The sequence below is a fragment of the Ovis aries genome, chromosome 7, assembly GCF_016772045.2.
Source record: "Ovis aries strain OAR_USU_Benz2616 breed Rambouillet chromosome 7, ARS-UI_Ramb_v3.0, whole genome shotgun sequence".
NCBI lineage: Eukaryota > Metazoa > Chordata > Mammalia > Artiodactyla > Bovidae > Ovis > Ovis aries.
In genome coordinates, this window is record NC_056060.1 from 71,899,537 (window position 1) to 71,920,652 (window position 21,116).

At 38.0% G+C, this 21,116-nt stretch overlaps 1 protein-coding gene across 2 annotated transcripts in view; it reads left to right on the forward strand.

Annotated features, from left to right (window-relative positions):
- Window positions 1–11,476: 11,476 nt before the first annotated feature.
- HIF1A (hypoxia inducible factor 1 subunit alpha) overlaps window positions 11,477–21,116 on the forward strand; it is a 46,780-nt gene continuing 37,140 nt past the window's right edge. For both annotated transcript variants that reach the window (XM_027971913.2, XM_027971915.3), the window contains exon 1: window positions 11,477–11,810. In XM_027971913.2, coding sequence (XP_027827714.1) covers window positions 11,776–11,810 — 35 coding nt within the window. In that variant the 5' untranslated portion in view covers window positions 11,477–11,775. The remainder of the gene's footprint in view (window positions 11,811–21,116) is intronic.

Sequence of the window (21,116 nt, forward strand, 5' to 3'; positions counted from 1 at the left end):
TCCACCATGACACCAATATGATAACTTTCAGGACAGATTCCTGTTTTCCTACAACATAATTTTCTCATTTGGGTTCTCCTAGAGTTCCTAGGACTTCCCTGGTGGCTCAGACAGTAAAGCATCTGTCTACAATGCAGGAGACCTGGGTTCGATCCCTGAGTCAGGAAGATCCCCTGGAGAAGGAAATGGCAATCCACTCCAGTACTATTGCCTGGAAAATCCCATGGACAGAGGAGCCTGATAGGCTACAGTCCATGGGGTCGCAAAGAGTTGAACAGGACTGAGTGACTTCAGTTAGAGGTCCTAGGACAGGTAAGCTCTGGGATTGTCTTTGCTCCAACAGAAAGTATCAGGGAAGTACCAGTAGTGACAAAACCTTGATGTAAAATCTTGTCCCTAAAGCTATAGGTTGCCATAGATACTGCTAGAAGGATCTGGACAGGGATTGGAGAACACCCATGCAGCAAGGATCACAGATGTTCCGCTGCTTGGTCACTTGGGGAGTGTAGAGGGAATAGTCAGGTCATGTATCCAGATGCTTATCTGTCCAAATACAAAACCTTTTAACAACTTACTGGAATGTTTCTTTTTATCTCTCACAATCTCAAGAGTGTAGGCAGGAAACGTGAAGGTGAGGATTGGGACTAGAAGGTATTGAAGTAATGAGAGACAATGTCTGTAATTCTCAAGATTCACCCCAAACCTTGGCACATAGGACATGCTCAGTATCTTAACCCCTGATAACAAGGTAATGCTGTGAAGCTTTGGATGCCTTGATGTTGCTTTGTAATTCACACTTACACAGGAGAGTAGTTAACCTGTCTTTGCAAGTCCACGTATAAAATTAACCAACTTCTTGCAACTGCCTCTGGTTCTTCACAGGCAAGTTCTGACACACTTAACCAAAGGACCTTTATAAATTTTCCAATATAAGAGCCAAACAGCTAATATTTCTGCATTACTCCCTCCCCCCACACACACACATACACACAAAGAAAATCAAAGGGAAAACATTATCCACCCAAAATTTGGAAAATGTGAGTTGTGGCTTAGGGCACATGGAAAGAAAACCTAGCTAGAATAAATATTAGGCCATGTAAGATCCTTCTTTTCTTTCTCCTTTTTCTATCAGTTTTTCATTTTAAAATGCATATTTGAAAATCCCTGGATATAACAAAAGATGCAACCTGTAGTGGAAATTATTTAGAAAAAAAAAACCTTTTAAATGGCATATTCACTGGCATTTTTAATATTCTGGTAGTGTTTTCTTCCTGATAGAAACCACAGTCGTTTTGCAGAGGATGACTAGACTGCAAAATTTATAAAAGTAAGCACTTCTGACATAATACTTATTTTGGGATTCTCTCACCTACCCTCAATCATCTGACTGCCGGAATCACTATATTAAAAAAAGTTTTCTTTGTAGCATCAAAACCAAGTTGGATGGAGATGTACAGAAATTCTGGAACGTTACAGTATAGCAAGAGCTATCGTTTAGTAGGGTTTTGGTAGAAATTCAGCAGACTGTATTTTGAACTTGAAGATTTTCTCTTCTAGAGATATGTGAGCAAATCTGAATTTTGGCCCCAAAGAAGCAATAATTATGTAATATTAACTCATATCACAACTATAAATGCTCAAAATCTAGCAAGCAAATTCTTAAAACTCCTAATTTAGAATTCTTAGATTCATAGTGTACTTTTCACCCTTCATTTTCATAAAAATCAGATGGAGCTAAGCTGGTTTGAACCAGGTTTTGAAATTGTTGGTTATTTACAATAAAGAGGCTTCATGTCCTTGCAGGTGGACAAATAGAATGTATGATATGCATGGCTTCCCTGGTGGCTCAGACGGTAAAGAATTTGCTGCAATGTGGGAGACATGGGTTCAATCCCTGGGTTGGCAAGATCCCCTGGAGGAGGGAATGGCAACTCAGTATTCTTGCCTGGAGAATATTCATGGACAGAGGTGCCTGGCAAGCTGCAGTCCATGGGGTTGCAAAGATTTGGACACAACTGAACAACTAAGCACAGCACATCATGGTGTATAAAATCAGAGTAGCTGCTGTAGAGATAGTAAGGATGAAGAAGAGAGGAAAATATTTTTTAACTGGTTAGAATAGTGTGTATAGGTAGAAAGCTATTTTCTGTATTTATAATTCATTTAAGGTTGATAGCTTCCACGAACAGAAATTGACATGGTAGGGTTTTCCCAAAGCAAACTGTATTAGGAAAGTTAGTCTTTCTAGTTGTTGAATGTCTCTGCTAATCTAGATAAACTCCATTTCATTTGTTATCAAATTTAAGAGATCTTTTCATAGATGTTAATGTTACATTAATTTTACTTTAAAATTCTTGTGATTTTGCATTCTTCTTCATTGTACATCTGTTTATTATAAATATTGAAATTGTTAGATATATACAAATTGAGGAGAAATAAGCTACAAACAATATCACATCAAATGAACTCAACAGGTAGACGAAGTATATACTAGTCTATCATTTGTACAAAAAGGAAAGGGCATGAGACAGATTTTTTGGTATATTAACTGAATATCTCTGTGTAGACACAAATAATTGGTAACAGCAGGTCCTTCTACAAAGAAAGAATAGGCAAGAGAAGTCAGGACAACTTTTTTATGTTTGTTCATTTGCTGCATTTGATTTTTTTTTCCTAGCCAAATGCGTAACACACCCACACAGGTAGTTATATTACTTGACTTTTCCTCATTCTAAAATAGACACTAGGTTTTTGTGCCCCCACCCGCATCTTCCACTGCTTTGAGCATTTTTTGCCACACAGGTATCACAGTTTGAATAACATAAAGGAGTGGCATGGTTTTACTGGTTCCTAGCTTTTTGACTTTGTATTTCTAGCTCTTTGACCATAAACTTACTGTTCCATAATGGGACCACCACAATTTCTAACTCATAAGCTGTCCTCATGCTTAAATGAAAGAGCACTTATAAAAATCCTTAGCACAGTGCTTAGAATATGGCCAGTGTTCAAGAGATGATTGTTCTTTGTACTGGTTACCATCCTATCTTCTGGGGCTGCCAAGATAAAAGTTCCTGTCCATAAAAAGTCTCCATACTCTATGTGCGTGCAAAGTCATTTCAGTCGTGTCTGACGGTGTATGGCCCTATGGACCTTAGCCTGCTAGGCTTTTCGGTCCATGGGATTCTCCAGGCATGAATACTGGAGTGGGTTGCCATGCTCTCCTCCAGGGGGATCTTCCCGACCTAGGAATCAAATCTGCATCTCTTATATCTTCTGCATTGGCAGATGGTTTCTCTACCACTAATACCACCTGGGAAGCCCCTCTACACTCTATAATGGCACACAAACCTGCATATTAAGTGAGAAGTATAAGTCTGGCCATAATAGAAGGGTTACTATATATATTGAATCAATGAATGAAACATGATATGTTTTAAGTATGCTAACATATTGGTGTGGTCTGGGATGGGATGGGGGCTAGGAAGTGGGCAAGGCAGATTCTTAATAAGCATCTTTTTTTGGTTTATTAAATTATCAACTTTTATACAGATGGAAAAAGTTGAAATCCTGAAAGTATTTGGATCAGATCAAGAGGTATTAGTTCCATTTATTTTCAAAGAAAAGTTCTCTTTTCTTTTATGTCTTTACTTTCTAGAAATGAAAAACCTTAAGAAGCTGTGACTTTACAGAATCTCCCAACTGACTCTGACATTGGAAAAATACCCAAAGATCACTTTTCTTGCTAGTCAAAGGGATGCTTCAGCAAGATTTATTCCTACAAATTTAAGCCCCTTGCTTTATTCAGGAATATATGAAAACTTGACTTTGGGAGAGTATTCCATTTTTCTTTTGTAATCAATACATTTTATTTCTTATAGTAATTTTAGGTTTACAGAAAAGTTAAACAGATAGTACGGAGAATTCCCATGTCCTCCTTCTTACTCCACTTACAAACCCACAGTTTTCTCTATTACTGACATCTTGTATTGGTGTGTTACATTTGTTATAATTGATGAACCAAGATTGATATATTGCTATTGAGTAAAGTTCACAGTTTACATTAGGGTCCATACTTTGTACATTTCAATGAGTTTTGCCATGCATAATGTCATGTATCCACCATTAGATTATCATACAAAATAGTTTCTCTCCCCTAAAAATCCTATGCATTCCTCCTCTCCTCCTCCTACTCCCTGGCAGCCAAAACTTTTCCAGAATGCCATATAGCTAGAATTGTACACAATGAAGCTGTTCCAGATTGGCTTCTTTCACTTAGCAGTGTGCATTTAAGGTCTTCCTTAAACATTCATTTAATGCCATTCAGTGGCTTGATAGCTCATTTCTTTTTCGCACTGATTGATAGTCCATTGTTTATCCATTTACTTCTTGGCAAGTTTTAGTTGCAAATTCTTCACAATTAGGAATAAAGTTGCTATAACTATTTATGTGCAGGTTTAGTGTGAACTTAACTTTTCATGCTCCTTTGGGTAAATATCTAGGAGTGTGACTGCTGGATTGTATGGTAAGACTATGTTTGCTTTGTAAAAGACAAACTGTCTTTCAGCATGACTGTACCATTGTGCATTGCTACCTGCAATGAATGAGAGTTCCTAGTGTTCCTTGTGTTTGCATTAGGTGATATTCTGGATCTTAGCCATTTTAAATATGTAGTGGTATATCACTGTTACTTACTGTGTAATTCCCTAGCAAGATATGATGTTGGGCATTTCTTTCTTTTTTTTGGGGGGGGTGGGCATTTCTTTTAGGCTTGTTTTCTGTTTGTATATATTCTTTTGTGAGGTATCTGTTCAGAATTTTTACCCAGTTTTTAACTGAGTTATCTATTTTCTTATTGTTGAGTTTTAAGTTCTTTGTATATTGTAGATAAAAGTCGTCTATGAGAGATGTTTTGCAAATATTTTCTGCCAGTTTGTGGCTTGAGTTTTCATTCTCCTAGCTGTGTCTTTTGCAAAGTAGAAGTTTTAAAATTAATGGAGTCCAATTTAGCTATTTTTCATCCATGGATCATGTTTTTGGTACTAAAGTAAAGGTCACCTAGATTATCTCCTATGTTATCATCAAGAAACTTTATAGTTTTTCATTTTACATCCAGGTATAGGATCTATCTTGAGTTAACTTTTGTGAAAGGTGTAATAAGGTTGAACTCTAGATTCAGTTTTTTGAATGTCCGGTTATTCCAGCACCACTTGTTGAAATGGCTATTCTTTCTCCACTGGATTGCCTTTGTTTCTTTGTCAAAGGTCATTTGGCTATTTTTGTGGGGGTTATTTCTGAGTTCTCTATTCTATTTCATTGCTCCATTTGCCTACTTTTCTGACAATAACATTCTGTCTTGATTACTGTAGCTCTGTAGTAAATCTTGACGTTTGGTAGAGTCAGTCCTCCTAATTTGTTCTTCTTCAATACTGTATTTACAGTTCTGATCTTTTGCCTTCCCATATAAACTTTAGAATCACTTTTTCAATGTTGCAAAGTAACTTGCTAGGGATTTGGACTGTACGGAATGTATAGATCAATCAGGGGAAGAATTGACATCTTTAATTATGGGTTATCCTACCCATGAACATGAAATCTCTATTTATTTAGCTCTTCTCTGATTTCTCTCATTAGAGTTTTATAGTTTTCCTCACATAATGAGTGATAGTCACTCAGCTGTGTCTGACTCTTTGTGACCCCATGGACTGTAGCTTGCCAGTCCAACCCTAGAGTGGGTTGCCATTTCCTTCTCCATTTCCTCACATAAGTTTTGTATATATTAAGTTAGATTTTTACCTAAGTATTTCTTTTGGAGGGGTCTGCTAATATAAACAGTCTCACGTTTCCCCGCCAACTTTACTGAGATATAATTGGCTTATAATACTTTGTAAGTTTAAGATGTACAATGTGATGATTTGATACATGAATCTTCTGCAAAATTCTGAGAACTCCAAGGTTGGTTAATACATCCTTTACCCCACCCAATTACCATTCTATTATAGTTGTTCTTGTTATGGTGAGGACCTTAAAACCCTACTCTCATAGCAACTTTCAAGTATACAATACAATACCATTAACTATAGTTCATAGTATTGTATATTTTTAATTCAAATTCTGATTGCTTATTTCTTTATTTAGGAAAGCAATTGATTTTTTAATATTAACCTTATATCCAAATCTTGCTATTATTGATTATTCATTCCAGAGTTTTTCTGTTTGTGTTGTTTCTTGTCATTTCTGTGAATTCTATTTATTTGCCTTATTCTTTCTTTTTTTTCTTCTACTCCTTTTCTGCCTTCTTTGGTTTTAAAAGGAAGCTTTCCTTATGATTCATTCTATATATTTTCTCTCCTGTCTTGGCATATCAATCACATCTAAAATAATTTAGTGGTAAAAAAAAATTCAGTGGTTGCTCTACAGTTTACAATATACTTTTATGACTAATCCAAGTCCAACATTATATTGCTTCACCAGCAGTGCAAATACCTTTTACTAGCATTTTCTCAATTCTTCCCTCCTATCCCTTTTAATATTCCTGTCATTCATTTCATTATCTATAAAACATAATCATCAAATATACTTTTATTATTATTTTTCTGAAGAAACTGCTGTTTACTAGATCAACTAAGAAAAAGAACATTTAAAAAATTATTTTACCTTGATTTATTCATTCCATAACATTTTTCTGGTTTTTATGCAGATTTGAGTTTCTAATTTATATGACTTTCCTTCTCTCTGAAAAGCTTCCTTTAACATTTTTCTTAAGGCAGATCTACCAGCAATAAATTTCCTCCATTTTATTTCTCCTTCACTTTTGAATGATAATTTCACTGGCAATAGAATTCTAGATTGGTGTTTTGTTTTTTCCTTTCAACAGTTTTAAATATTTCACCCACTCTCTTCTTGCTTGCTTGGCTCTAAAGAGAAATCCAATGTAATTCTCATCCTTCCTCCTCTAGAAGTAAAGTATTTCCACTGCCCCATGACTTCTTTCAAGATTTTCTGTCTTTGCCTTTCTGGTTTGAACAAACTTTTTGGTATTTATCCTATGTGGCATTCTCTAAATTTCCTGGACCTGTGGTTTGGTGTCTGTCATTAATTTTGGAAAACTTTCAGCCATTGTCTCTTTACATATTCTTTTTTTTCTTCTATATCTCTTCCCTTCCCAGGATCTCCATTACAGTTAGGTTACACCTTTTGTAATTGTCCCACAAATCTTAGATATTTTGTTCCATCTTTTTCATTGACTTGTTTTTTTGGCATATCTTCAAGTTCATTCATTCTTTTCTCAGCTATGTCCAGTCTACTGATGAACCCATCAGAAGCATTCTTTATTTCTGTTACATTGCTTTCAATTTCTAGTATTTATTTTTTATTATTCCTTAGAATTTCCATTTCTCTCCTTATTTTATTCATCTGTTCTTTCATATAGTCCTTTTCCCATTAGATCCAGGAGAATATTAATCATAGTTATATTAAATTCTTGGTCTGATAATTACAAAATCTTTGCCATATCTGAGTTTGTCTTTAATGTTTGGTTTATCTCTTCAATTATGCTTTTTGGTTGTTAGCAAGTCATAGTTTTGCTGTTGAAAACCCTACATGGAATATCAGGTAAAAGGAAGTTAGGTAGATAGGCCTTTACTATGAAATTTATAATTGTTTGGCTAGAGATAGGCTATGCTATTTTTTGCTGTAGCTGTGGTGTCTGAAGCTAAAATTTCCTCTAGTGTCCTTTTTTGTTTCTCTTGTTACTTTTGGATATCCCTAGTAACTCTTTAACTAGGGTCTGAGGCTTGCACTTCTCTTAGCTGTAATCCTCTGTTATTACCCAAGAGTCCTACTGATGTGGTGATATGGCAAGGTGTGGGAGAAGAGAAACATGCTATAGTCCTGTGATTAGGGATCAGCTGTTTTGTGAGACTGAGTTGAGCACTTTCCTTCTCTCAAACTGAAGGCTAAAAGGGGCTGGCATTGGGTGTTCCCTGTTCCCGAACACACATTAGGCTCTGGTAAAATAGTTTCCCTTGAGGATGGATCTTGTTAAGAAAAACAGAATGCTCTGAAAGTATTTCAAAAGGGTTATTTTTCCCTCTAGCCATGCAAAAAGCAAGATATTTTCCTCTGATCTTCACACTGATAATCTCTTAGGCTCTTGGAGTTGAAATTCAAGAAAGTTATGGGGCCCCTCAAAGGCTGAGCCTCCTTTGCAGTTTTTAACTCTCAAGCAGGTCCACTAGAGCCTCCAGCAGTTCCTCACTTGCAGTTTAAAATGCTCCTACTGATATTGGTTGACTCCAGCTGTGATGTTGACCTCAACTTCTGGCTTTTCTTCCTGGTAAACTGTGATCCTCTGGTAAGCTGTGACTCTCTATAACTGTCTGTCTGTCTCTCCCACTTTCAGGGCAGCAGTATGCCTTGTGGCCTCATTTCCCTGGTGGATCTAAGAAGAGTTGTTGGTTTTCAGTTTGTTAAGCTTTTTTTCTTACTGTGAGGATGGATGCTTCCAAGCTCCTTACATGTTGGACTAGAAACTGAAAATCCTTTGACATTCCTTTGTAAATTTATGCTTAAAATACCTATCATAATTGAAAAGTGCTAGTGTCAAAATCTCAGTGTATTCTTATTCTCCAAAAATTCAGACAAATATACATATTTATTTTCTGTTTTGATCCTTGAAAGAAAAGAAAAAGAGACTTTTTAAATGTCTGTTATCTGCTAAGCACTTCCTTCCAAATGATATGCTTTTTTGTTGTTCTTAGAATAGATAAAGATGGAGAAGAAGAGAACTAAGAATAATATTAAGAGAGAATCACTTACTGACCACTAGGTCTTGTTATATAGTTTGATGCATTCTTAATTACCTGAATTTGATGTGTTTCACTCTTTAAAAGGCTCAACACTCTATGTTACTTAGTACTAAAATTTCAGGTTTTATCCTGCCTCCTCCTGAGTCACTGTTTAACTTCCTACTATAAATATGGGTTAAGGGTCAATTGCATCATTTTCAAGTAATCTTTCAGCCTACTTAGAAAGTTCTGCAAAGTGACTTGGAATGAAATTTGAACACTTACAAAGATTAGAGAGTAAATATGATTGTTTGTTAAGGTTTAGTCACATTACAATCATCTAAATGCATTTGTTAGTGGATGTTTATAAAGAGGATAATTTAAAACTTTACCCCATAGGAAATTTTGCTTTTTAGAATTGTTAGTTAACAAAATTGATTAAATTAGGGCATATTATTTAGCTCCTTTTTGATTATGTGAAAACACAAGCTGAATATTACTGCTTTCCTAGTTCACATGTGTGGGTAAACACAAATATACATACACACACATAAAATACTGTATTTTATATATTTTTAAAAGGAGAAGTAAACTCTGAGCAAATGTAATGTCTATTCAAAAATATCTTTGCTGATTGGATTAGCATTCTGCTATAAACTTTAAAAAATGACTTAGATTTGATGTTACAAAAGGCTCACTTTTTTGTTGTTGTAATAAACACTATACCCTTCAGGTATGATCATTGGCCAGAGAGAATTTCTTACCAGTAAAATAAAAAAGAAAATGGTTGAAGATCTCTGCAATCATGCTCATATACAAGTGTGCGAACACTGTGAGCAGTTTCACAGTTGAAAGCAATAATATATGTGAATTTACGTTAACATAATAAGCAGTCTTGGATAGTTAAAACTTGCCAACCTTCGGTAGAAGCCTAAGTAATTACCACTAGCAGTGGCACAAATTTGGAGGTAATAATAATGATAAGAATAATGAAAACACAATCCTGACAATACTAATGGCTAACATTTATTGATGGTTTACTATGTGCCAGGTATTGTTCTAAGTACTTTACATGTACTGTCTCATTTAATCATGCCCTGATTCTGTGGTTTAGACATAAATGAGTAAACTGAGGCACAAGTTACATGACTTGTTAGTAAGTATCAGAGCTGGTACTTTAAGCTCACTCTTAACTCTGGAATCAGTAGCATTAACATCAATCTTTAATCCTATCTCTATGGATTTGCTGATGAGTTAAAAATAGGTGTTATATAAATTGATTTTTGTCTTATCAGAGTTTAATCTATATAGACCATTGTTACCTAGACCATTGTTTTTACATGACAATATAATTGAAATTTACTGATATCCACATTAATTTATAATCTGAAGCCAGATTGTAGCAATATAACTAACAAGGCAAAGGTGAGAAGTAAAATAATCTAGTGTCAAACTGGAGATATGTGTGCAATGCTCCTTTGTTGGACTCAAAACACATTTCTTTTTCATTTCAAAGACTGATAGGCTTGAAAAGTAGGCTTCAAAAGTCAAGTAGTGATTTAGTCTTATCCAGTAGCTTGCAAGGTCATGTTAGCAAACAGGCAATACTGCTGCCACTGAGTTAACTCTGCTCCAGGTCTCCTTAGGTCTTGGTTAAGGGTTTTCCTTCCTTCTTTCCTGTCTACACGGTGATCTCAATTCAAGGTGGTAAGTCTCAAACTAAGGGTCATCTTCCCTTTTTCTAAATCCATCTAAGATTATTTTCTACTCTTTGAAAAGCAACAAGTATATAACTGTCCACCTAAAGCCATTTTTCCTACTCCCCCCCCCCACTTTGAAATTCAGGTTTCTACTTTTACTAAAGTCACTTACACCTACTTGTATTGCTTAAAATAATTTCAGATTTTAAGAGTTCCTGCTGCCTTAACTACTTCCCTTGAGAGGCTTACAGCAAGAGGAAATTGTTTATTTTATATTCGCATTCGTATTTACTCAGGAATCAAACTTCATCACAGAGAAACTTAATAAAGAGATAAAGAGAGTACCCTAGTGTTACATGGCAAAGGGTGCGGTCGGTGACATGGCCTGGTTGGGTAACCTGGCAAGAAAGACCCCACTGTAACACATCTGAGTAGAAGGACCAGGATTTGCTGCCACGACGCAAAAAAGTCTGCTTTTTTGAACTGGGACTTGGCAGAGCGGGCGGCAACCCTGCACAGCACAGCTGCCGAAAAGGGAGCTGGAGACTTGCTGCACCGGCAGCAGGAAGTGTGATGCAGGCTTGAGACCCAAACACCGAAATCCCTTCTCAGCAGCGCCTCCCAAAGCCAGCCACTGCTTTCTCTAGGCGAAGGCGCAGAGTCCCCAGACCCAGTCTGGCCGCACCCCATCTCCTTTCTCTTGCCTCCGCAGCGGCACACAGACGAGCACGTGAGCGCGGCAGCGCGTCCCAGCTGTGCCTCAGCTGACCGCCTCCTGATTGGCTGAGACAGACGTGGGCTGGGGTGGGGACTGGCCGCCTGCGTCCCTCGCCATTGGCTCTCAAGGAACCCGCCTCCCCCTCAGGTGAGGCGGGCTTGCGTGAGCGCGCGCCGGGCTCCGCGGGCGCGCGGTCCCCCTACACTCCCTCCGCGCGCGCCCCCGCGCGCGCCTCCGCCCTTGCCCGCCCCCTGCCGCTGCCTCAGCTCCTCAGTGCACAGAACCGCCTCGTCTGAGGGGACGCGAGGATCGCCCTCGCTGCCGCTTTGGCCAGTGCGTCGGCCCGGGCCCTGACAAGCTGCCCCAGGGGAGGCTCTTCCGAGCCAGAGTTGGACCTCTGCGATTGCCGTCTGCTCTCCCTCCTCTGATCTCACGAGGGGTTTCCCGCCTCGCACCCCCCACCTCTGGACGTGCCTTTTCTCCCCTCCCCGCGTGTGGAGGGAGCCAGCGCTTAGGCCGGAGCGAGCCTGGGGGCCGCGGGCCGTGAAGGCATCGCGGGCACCGATTCACCATGGAGGGCGCCGGGGGCGCGAACGACAAGAAAAAGTAAGCCCACTCCCCTCCGCCGGCCGCCTTCTCCCCCCGGCGCCCCCGCCCGCCGCCGGGGGCTCGCGGGCCGGCCTCCGCGTTCCGGGGGGCCGCCTTTTTGTTTCTGCCTCTCCCCCCTCCTCTCTTTCTCCCCCAGCCTCGCCGGCCGGGCTCCCCACTGTCCACGTCGCCATCTTGTAGTGGGGGGTGGGAGACGCGTCTAAAGTGCTTTCAGGGGCCGGGGGCCGGGGGCTGGGCCCTGCTCGCCTCCTTTCCCGGCAGCCCGGGCCTCGCATCGCCCTCCCTACCCGCCTCAAACCCCCAGCCTGCCGCGTGCCCTGCTCCGGGTGGACTTCCCCCAGCCTGAAAACCCCGGGAAGAGAAATGAGCCGCAGCTTGGTCGCCGCCACTTGCACCCGAGCTTCCGCTCCTTCCCGCCCCCATCCTCTCCTGTTCCATTGAAAACTCGGCCCCGGGGCGGCCCTTGCACGCGGGTCCTGGCTTCGGTATGGGTTCGGGGCCCTGGGTTTCCGACCTAGGAGCTCGCGTGGTTGGTTGGGTGAGATCTTGCTCTGCGGTTGTCCGGCCAGGCGGGTGTCTTTGCCTTTGTGCATTAGGGATTTGCCACGATGGCCTGGGATGCTAACTTTTTCGTTTGCACGTGCAGGTTTGGTTTGGTTTTGTTTTAATCGCGTTGAAAAACTTGTCTAGAGCAAGACTCGGAGTAACGGGAATTTAGAGAAATAGTAACATTTTAATGAGAACGTCGGAATTGGATACCTGTGTTTCTATCACCTGTCATGAGAGCCCAGATGTTATAAGTGAATTATATGCGTCATTCATTCTTGAAAATATCTTAGTGAAAACGTAGCGGGTGGCTAAATTCAGGCAAACACTTTTAATGAGGTTGGGGGGGCGTATATGGGTATGTGATCAGAGCAAACGAAATGCAGCACTAAAATGTTACGAAGTTTTTAGATTGACCCGACTGATTTTTCTGAAATTGAGGTATATTAAAATATACGCAAAGTAAATAAATAACCATCTTGTTAGAACTTAATGCAAGTTTTAAAAACACCTCGAAGTTACAGTCTTAACTGGTACATTATAGGATTAAGAATTGTGAGTCCAACCAGTGGAATTAAGTGCCCCCCCACCCCCGCCCGCCCAACCCCACCACCCCGCCACGTCCCCCCACCTTTTGGTCCACTCTGGTATTTTAACCTTTGAGGAAATTATTTTAAGGAATTGAAGATTTATGCTAAGAGTTCTGGTTAGTAGGCTGGCTTTACTGTTAAGTCCTTGCTCTCTTCTGGGACAGATTAAGTGCCCTAATCAGTATCAGCAGAAGATAAACTTGTTTATGTTCCTGCGATTTTGTGGATTCTTTTTTGGTCTTTCTCTAATAGAATGATAAGTTCTCAGTTTGTATACACCAGAGAAAGCGTGTATAAAATTTAAAAAGTGAGTAAACAGATCTAGACCCAATTCCAAGAGTTGCCAGGAATTAATTGCAATTAAATTTGTAGAGGTGATTACAAGGCTTTTGATGAAATGATGAGGCTGCTGTAAACCTAAGGCACATCATCTCAGTGTATTGTCAATATTCTGTCCTTAGTGCTAAAACATATTTAACATTGTACATGAAGTTATGCACCATTCAGTGTCTTTTTGTGTGCCTTATTGTACTTGTATCTCCTTTGCAGTTCATAAGTTGAGAAGAGCATAAGCAGCTTTAATATAAATGAATTAATTACCTACTGTGCTTCACTCCCAAGTCTAAACCAGTTCTTAATTTTCCTCAGTCCCATTTGTTATTTGCAAAATATTCTCATTTGAAAATTTAGCATAAACTTGAATTGGATTTAATGGTTCTTATTACAGAAGTTGTTTTAACTGGTAAAATAAGTTAAACACAACAAATGGTACTCAACAACTAGTATAACTGGTAAATTAAATTAAACACAACAAATGGTACTCAACAACTTATAGGTGCTGTTTGTTAAAGAAGTCTTTTTTTATCCTTTTCTAACTAATAATTTAAAAACTTTTAAAAAAGAAAACTGGGAGATTGAGGGGCTGAGATTTTTCTCCTTAGAATTTTTCCACTAAATGAGCCTGTAGGGTGCAGGTGGGGGAGACAAATTTGTCTTTTCTTAAAGGAGGGCTAGGAAACTCAAAAGCTAAAGGATTAGAAGAAATCAGAACAGAAGTTAGGTATGGTTATAATAGATTTCACATAGGAAATTTCATGTTGACTGCTTAGTAACAGGGATTGGATTTAATAGCACATTAATGTTGAATTTTAGATTTCAGTGAAATGTCAAGAGGTTCATTGTTCTCTTTTAGGTTTCAGGGCAGATTCCTTCAGAGTTTTCAAAACATAGTTGTATCATTAAAGTAAAATCTCTGAGAATGGATATTCCTTAACTTCTTAACTTTGGTCATTAAAAATCAAGAACCTCTCATTCACTAGTAAACATTTTTCTTGTTACAGTTTTACTTTGATTTCTTCTTTGAAGAGGTTGCCTGATGGTTAAGAGCTCAAGATTTGAACCTGACCCCTCTGAGTCCAGCTTTTTACTTGTTAGCTTTGTGAGCCTGGGCAAGTTATTACTGAATGCTTCTGAGCCTATTTCCTCCTTTTTAAATGATGATAATAATAGCAGCCATCTTAGAGGTTATTGAGAAGATTAAATGAGATAATGCCTAGTGTTTGATTTAGGAGTCTTGGTAACATTATATACTTGAAAGTAGATGTTACTTGTTAAAGTTTTAATTTGAACTTCCACAACACTTAAAAACTTTTTTTTTGTTTGTTTGTTTTGCACGTCCTTCCAAATATTTGTGTTACTTCCTCTTCTCCCTACTTTTCTTTTCTTTATCCCCTAAAAATGAAAAGACTGTCATTGGACCCAGAAGTTTAAAGGGATTCTTTTTAGTTAAAACAGGACCTGAATTATGTTGGCATCTAGCATCAAGTATTCTTGAGCATCTAATCTAGTGTCTACGATAGGCCCCCTTTTTTCACATTTCCTTACCCCCTTGTTCCCACCCCAAATAGGCTACTAAAAATTTTCTCTGGACTTCAGAGACTGGAGTCATAATCACATATACTAGTCAGACAGTTCAATTTAGCAGGGTATGTGCAAGGAACTGCAGTCTTACAAATGGCAATAACCTTTTTTTTTTTTTGTCTTGATGCCAGTTTGAAGTAGACAGTTTTGTAAATGTTAATCTTTCCTAAATATGATGAGTTGATAAAATAAGTGTGGTAAAACATATGAGTCTACATAGTAGAAAAACTGTCCTTAACTTATGAATTTGTCCAGAGGTAAGATCATTGGCTTTATCTCAAGGCAAGGCTTCAAGACTGTATTATTTAAATGGTTCTTTGTAGCTCAATTTGTATAATACTTATATTAGTGCACTCTTCCACATGTATGTGTTTACTGAGCTACCACGTTGTTTTAGATTAAGTGGTAGTTCATTGCTGTGGTCCACTACGAAGCATTTTGTGCAGTTTAGATAACATCCAATCTTTCTACCTATTGACTTTTATTGTCTTTGCAGCTCTATTGGGGTTTGGGCTCAAGGTAAAGATTTTGTGGTGACATTCTATTGTTGTATGTTAAGAATGGTGTGTAGAAGGCTGAGGGATTAGGCTCTCCACTGATTTTTTTTCAGAAGAGCTTGTAACAGTCTTTATGTTCAGTGGTAAAGTAAAAACCTTACTATGCATGAGTGTTAAAGATTTGGGTTAGATTATTGTGCTTGTGTATAGACTTGTTCTCTTAAAATATAATTTTAAAAAATTTAGATGTTTAAAGTACTATATTCTTTCCTTGTGTGAGATTAGTAACATAGGTCTGGTTTTCCAAGCAGGAGAAAACACTGACTTAAATGTGTTGTTGGGTTAGTTTTCTATTAAGAAATTGATTTTAATTCATAAGAAGAATGCTCTTTTTGCCCCTTGTTTCTTTCTTTCTTTCTCTTTTTTTCTTTTGTAAACATTGGGACTGATTATCCAAGTTGGTGGATTTTATACTCAGCCTTCTGCTGTTTGTGATATACGTGTTGTGTATGTTTTCTGCTTAACTAGAGGGTTAGAAAAAAGAATTTGAAACTAAGATAAGCCACTCTTCTTGTTGCTCACTATTTTTGGTAAAAGTATAATGATAATTTTTAAATTTGTTATAGGCCTTGGAATTTTAAAAATAATTGTATCTCTGTTTCTTGGAGCATCAAAAAATTAAGTGTTTTGTATGTGCATTGAGTTTTATATTAAAAGTTGTGTTTCCTGCAGTAAAAAATAATAAACATATCTTTGCCGGGTATGATTCTTTTAGAAAAAATATAAAATTAATTATATAAAAACATTTATAAGTGATTACCTCACATGACTTTTTTTTTCTCCCATAACTTTTAAAATGATTATGGGGTTTTTTAAGTTGTGGTTTTAAAAAACAACATAAAATTTCCCATCTTAACTATTTCTAAATGTACAACTCAGTAGTGTTATGTATATTCACATTGTTGTATAACCAATCTCCGGAACTTTTTTACCTTGTAAAATTGAAACTCTATTAAACAACTATCCCCAATTTCCCCCTCTTCCTACCTTTTGGCAACCATCATTCTGCTCTATGAGTTTGACTACTAAATTCCTCTTATAAGTAGAATCATACAATTTTTGTCATTTTGTGACTGGTTTATTTCACTGGGGCTTCCCTGGTGGCTCAGATGGTAAAGAATCCACCTGCAATGTGGGAGACCTGGGTTGGGAAGATCGGCTGGAGAAGGAAATGGCTACCTACTCCAGTATTCTGGCCTGGAGAATTTCATGGACAGAGGAGCCTGGCAGGCTACAGTCCATGGGGGTCACAAAAAGTTGGACATGACTGAGAAATTTTCAGTTCACTTATTTCACTTAATATAATGTCCTTAAGATCACCCATGTTGTAGCATGTGTGAAAACTTTCTTCCTTTTTAAAGCTGAATAATGTATAACGCATTTTGTTTATCCTTTCATCTTTCAGTAGACACTTAGGTTATATCGACAAAAATAGTCAATAAACAATCTATAATAGAAATAGGAAAGGGTTTTCTTTGAACCAAACTGAGGACTGTAGCCCAGAAGACAGCCTCCTAGATTACTCTGAGAAATTGCTCTGGACAAGCATGGTTTCAGCACAGTTTATGTCTTGTCAGAACAATAGGGATACATTCATTCAAGGTTTCAAAAGGAAAAAAAAAAAACAAAAAACAGATCAGCATGTACATAGCCAGTCAGTATGGCCTTGGCACCTGGGAAGGGAGTCTTATCATCCAAGAAATACCAGCTTTGGCTTCCCAAAAGGAGGCATTTAATCTTTTTTCCGCCAAGTATATTTTTTAACTGAAGATATCACTTGTAGAACAAAAATAGACATAACTTTTAAATCATTGGATGAAAGAAAACACCATTTACCATAGAAAACAAATGGTAGAGAGCAAGGAAAGATGAGAAAACAGCACAAGGCAAAATGACAGAACTGAAATCATACTTCTGGTCAGTGTGCCCCCCCGCCTTTTTTTTTTTTTAAATAACTGAAGCATATGTACAGTGTATATTTGGTAAACCACAGTCTGTTCTAGTTAGCATAAAATTTAAGTTAACTCTTGTACAGCCAGAATGATTTCTTCATACCTCAATATCAGTTGCTTCCACTTGTTGACCATTGTGAATAGTGACTCTATGAACATGGGTGTGCAAATATCTCTTGGAGATCTTGTGTTCAGTTATTTTGTATATATACCCAGAAGTAGATTGCTGGATCATATGATAACTCTTCTTTTAAATTGTTTAAGGAGCTGCCCATACTGTTTTCCATAGTGGCTGCACCATTTACGTTTCCACTTACAGTGCACAGGGGTTCCTATTTTCTCCACATCATTCCCAACACTTGCTGTTTTTTTGTTTGTTTGTTTTTATGATAGTAGCCATCATAATGGATATGTTGAAGTGGTTGTGTTTTTAAGGGTTTGTTTGTGGGTAATTAGCCAACTTAAAACAACAGAGAACAGTTGCCACTAGAAGCTTTATCAGAAGTGAGGTTAAGCATCTATGAAATGAGAATTAAGTTTCTCTAGTGACTCTGAAAGATTTGATGTACCAGTACTTTCTCAGAGAAGTATTTAGTGTTTAAAATGGTCTCTACCTGTTATATTGTTGCTAAAGTCCCATTTCTTAGTAACTTTGTTTTGAAGTACTTAAAACAATAATTGAAGTGACTTACTTATATTAGAAAACTATTCTCAAGATGTTATGTTTTCTTTGCTCTGGTGATCTCACCTGTTATGAGTGTCTTCATTTAAAAATTTTACTTCGTTATAATATTAAACATAAAGATTATTCCCAAGTGTGATTTTCAAAATTTATTGTTTTGTAAATGGGACAGAATTTAGTAATGGAATATAACTCACTGTAGTTCTTGCAGTTCTACTGTAGTTCTACCTTTTGGTTTGGAAGTTACAGTATTTAAAATGACTGCTAGTTAATATTGAGTTTCCCCTTATTAGTGACATTTCCGTGTGCTTCTCCACTGTTTCTAATAGTTTGTGAGAATTTATTTTTCCAAATGAATCATACTGTGGTAAACATAAAGTTTAAAGGCAGAACGTTTAAATCTTTGAGTTGAGTGTATTTCTGTTCTTATATATAGATCTTTTCTTGAGAATTCAGATGCTGAGCAAATTTCTTTAAAGTGATTGCTTCCTCTTTTTTTCAGTTGTGAAATTAAAACGTTTCAATGAATAAGGTCACAAATAGACCTAACTTGAAACTTGTAATGTAAAAGAGATTACTGGTATACAGTGACCTCTTAATAAGTATTTGAATGAATAAATAAACAATGAGAATAACTGAGTGAACAAAGAAAGCACAGAATGATTTTAAGAGGATTTTTTGGAAGTCATCATTGCTCTTCCATGTTGCTCTTTTCATAGGAATTTTTGTTATGCTAGGGCATCTGCATGTGTTGTGCTGCTTTAGAACATTCTTGAATCTTGAGTTTTAATTTTTTTGTCACTGGGAGGAGAAGGGGACGACAGAGGATGAGATGGTTGGATGGCATCACCGACTCGATAGATGTGAGTTTGAGCAGGCTCCAGGAGTTTGGTGATGAACAGGGAAGCCTGGCGTGCTGCAGTCCATGGGGTCACAAAGAGTCGGACATGATTGAGTGACTGAACTGAACTGATTAATACCAGATCAGAAAACACATTGTGTTAATAAATATAGCTATGTAACATGTACAAGCCTTGAAAATAACTCAATACCCTATCTTAAGTTATCTTTAAAACTAATTCTATATATACAGTGTGTGTGTAGTTGCTTAGTCATGACTGACTCTTTGCAGCCTGATGGACTGTAGCCCACCAGGCTCCTCTGTCCTTGGGATTCTCCAGGCAGGAGTACTCGAGTAAGGTTGCCCTTTCCTTCTCCAGCGCATCTTCCCCACCCAGGCGTCAAACCCAGGTCTCCTGCATTGCTGATGGAGTCCTTACTGATGGAGCCACCAGGTACTCTCCTATATATGCAGAACACCAAATAAAAAGTTTATATTACTAAGACGCATATGTGTATGGTTGCGGAAAATCAGGTAGGTAAATGTGGAAGATATCTACTTTTGTTTCATCTTTAGCAAACATTTGGAGAAGGCAATGGTACCCCACTCCAGTACTCTTGCCTGGAAGATCCCATGGATGGAGGAGCCTGGTAGGCTGCAGTCCATGGGGTCGCTAAGAGTCGGACTCGACTGAGTGACTTCACTTTCACTTTTCACTTTCACGCATTGGAGAAGGAAATGGCAACCCACTCCAGTGTTCTTGCCTGGAGAATCCCAGGGACGGGGGAGCCAGGTGGGCTGCCGTCTATGGGGTGGCACAGAGTCGACACAACTGAAGTGACTTAGCAGTAGCAAACATTTCTTACAATCTACTCTAAATGTCTAGTAAGTGTAGATCAGTTTATATTCTCTAGCAGTATTTGAGAGTGCCCTTTTCTTACACTTGATCATCATTATTTGTTTTTAAGATGAAACACTGTTTGTTAGTATATTAGGATTCTTTTTATTGCAAGTGATGAAACACAGCTCAAACTTGTTACAGAGGCTGGATGGGGAGGCTGTTACTAGCTCACACAATTTGGCTTTGGTTTAGGGACAGCTAGACCCAGTATCTTAAGTGATGTCTTTAAAATGTAATCTCAGGCTTTCTCTTGAATTTTACTTGGTTTATATTTTGCTTGATTTGCATGTTGCCTCCTTCTGCCGCCGACAGTCTATTAATATGGTATGAAATATGGCCACTAAGCATTCCCATGCTTGCCTCCATACAGTTTGTGATGATAAAAGGAAAAAGAAGAAAAACTCACTCTGTCTTCTAGCATCTACATATCAGTCTCCTGGATGAATGCCAGTTTGCCCTGCTTGGACCATTATTTTTAACTATGTCAATGGAGTTCTCTGATTACATGAGTCAAATATCATTTTGTATATTATTTGATTGCCTTGATGTAGATTATTAATTATCTCTTTATAAAGGACTCTTGATCAGTGCTGGTATCCTAATGAATGGGCTGTAGGTTTTTGTTGTAAAGTGCCTAAATTCATATGGTATAGAGTCTTCTTTCAAGCCTGGTCAGTCTACAACTGTTCTTGCTATGTGCCTTTAGGGAAGCTTAAAATCTCTTCTCTGGACTAGGGTTTTCATTTCATTTCTTTAAGAGAAATGTCATAATGACTGACTACTGGCTAAGAGCTTTGGCTCTAGAGGCTGGCTGCTTGCTTTGCTCCTTCAGTTATGTGATCTCGCACAAGTTGCGTTACCTGTCTAGGTCTCACTTTGTTCATATGTAAATTAGGATGAATAATTGCCTTATAGGATTGTTGTGAGGGCAAATAAGATATTAACCCATGTGGAGCACTCATAACAGTTCTGGGCATAAAGTAAGGGCTTAATAAACTGGAAACCATAATTGGTTTCATACAGTTATTATATTTATTAAGTTGTTTTCAGAAGAGTTCCAGTTCCTTGAAATCTCATGATATTATTTAGAATCCGTCACATTCTGACAAAGGCTGATGTCCTTTTGAGCTAAACCATCAGTGAACTTATAATAGTGGTAAGAATAGTTAGTGCTGCTTTTCCTCTACATTGATATTTTTCTATGAACGTTTGGCCTTTGAAAATTACATGGACATACTTTTTTTGTACAGACATTCTAAAATCTTTTTCTACAGTGGTAATAGTAAAGGAAGAAAAATACTCTGAAGTTTATTT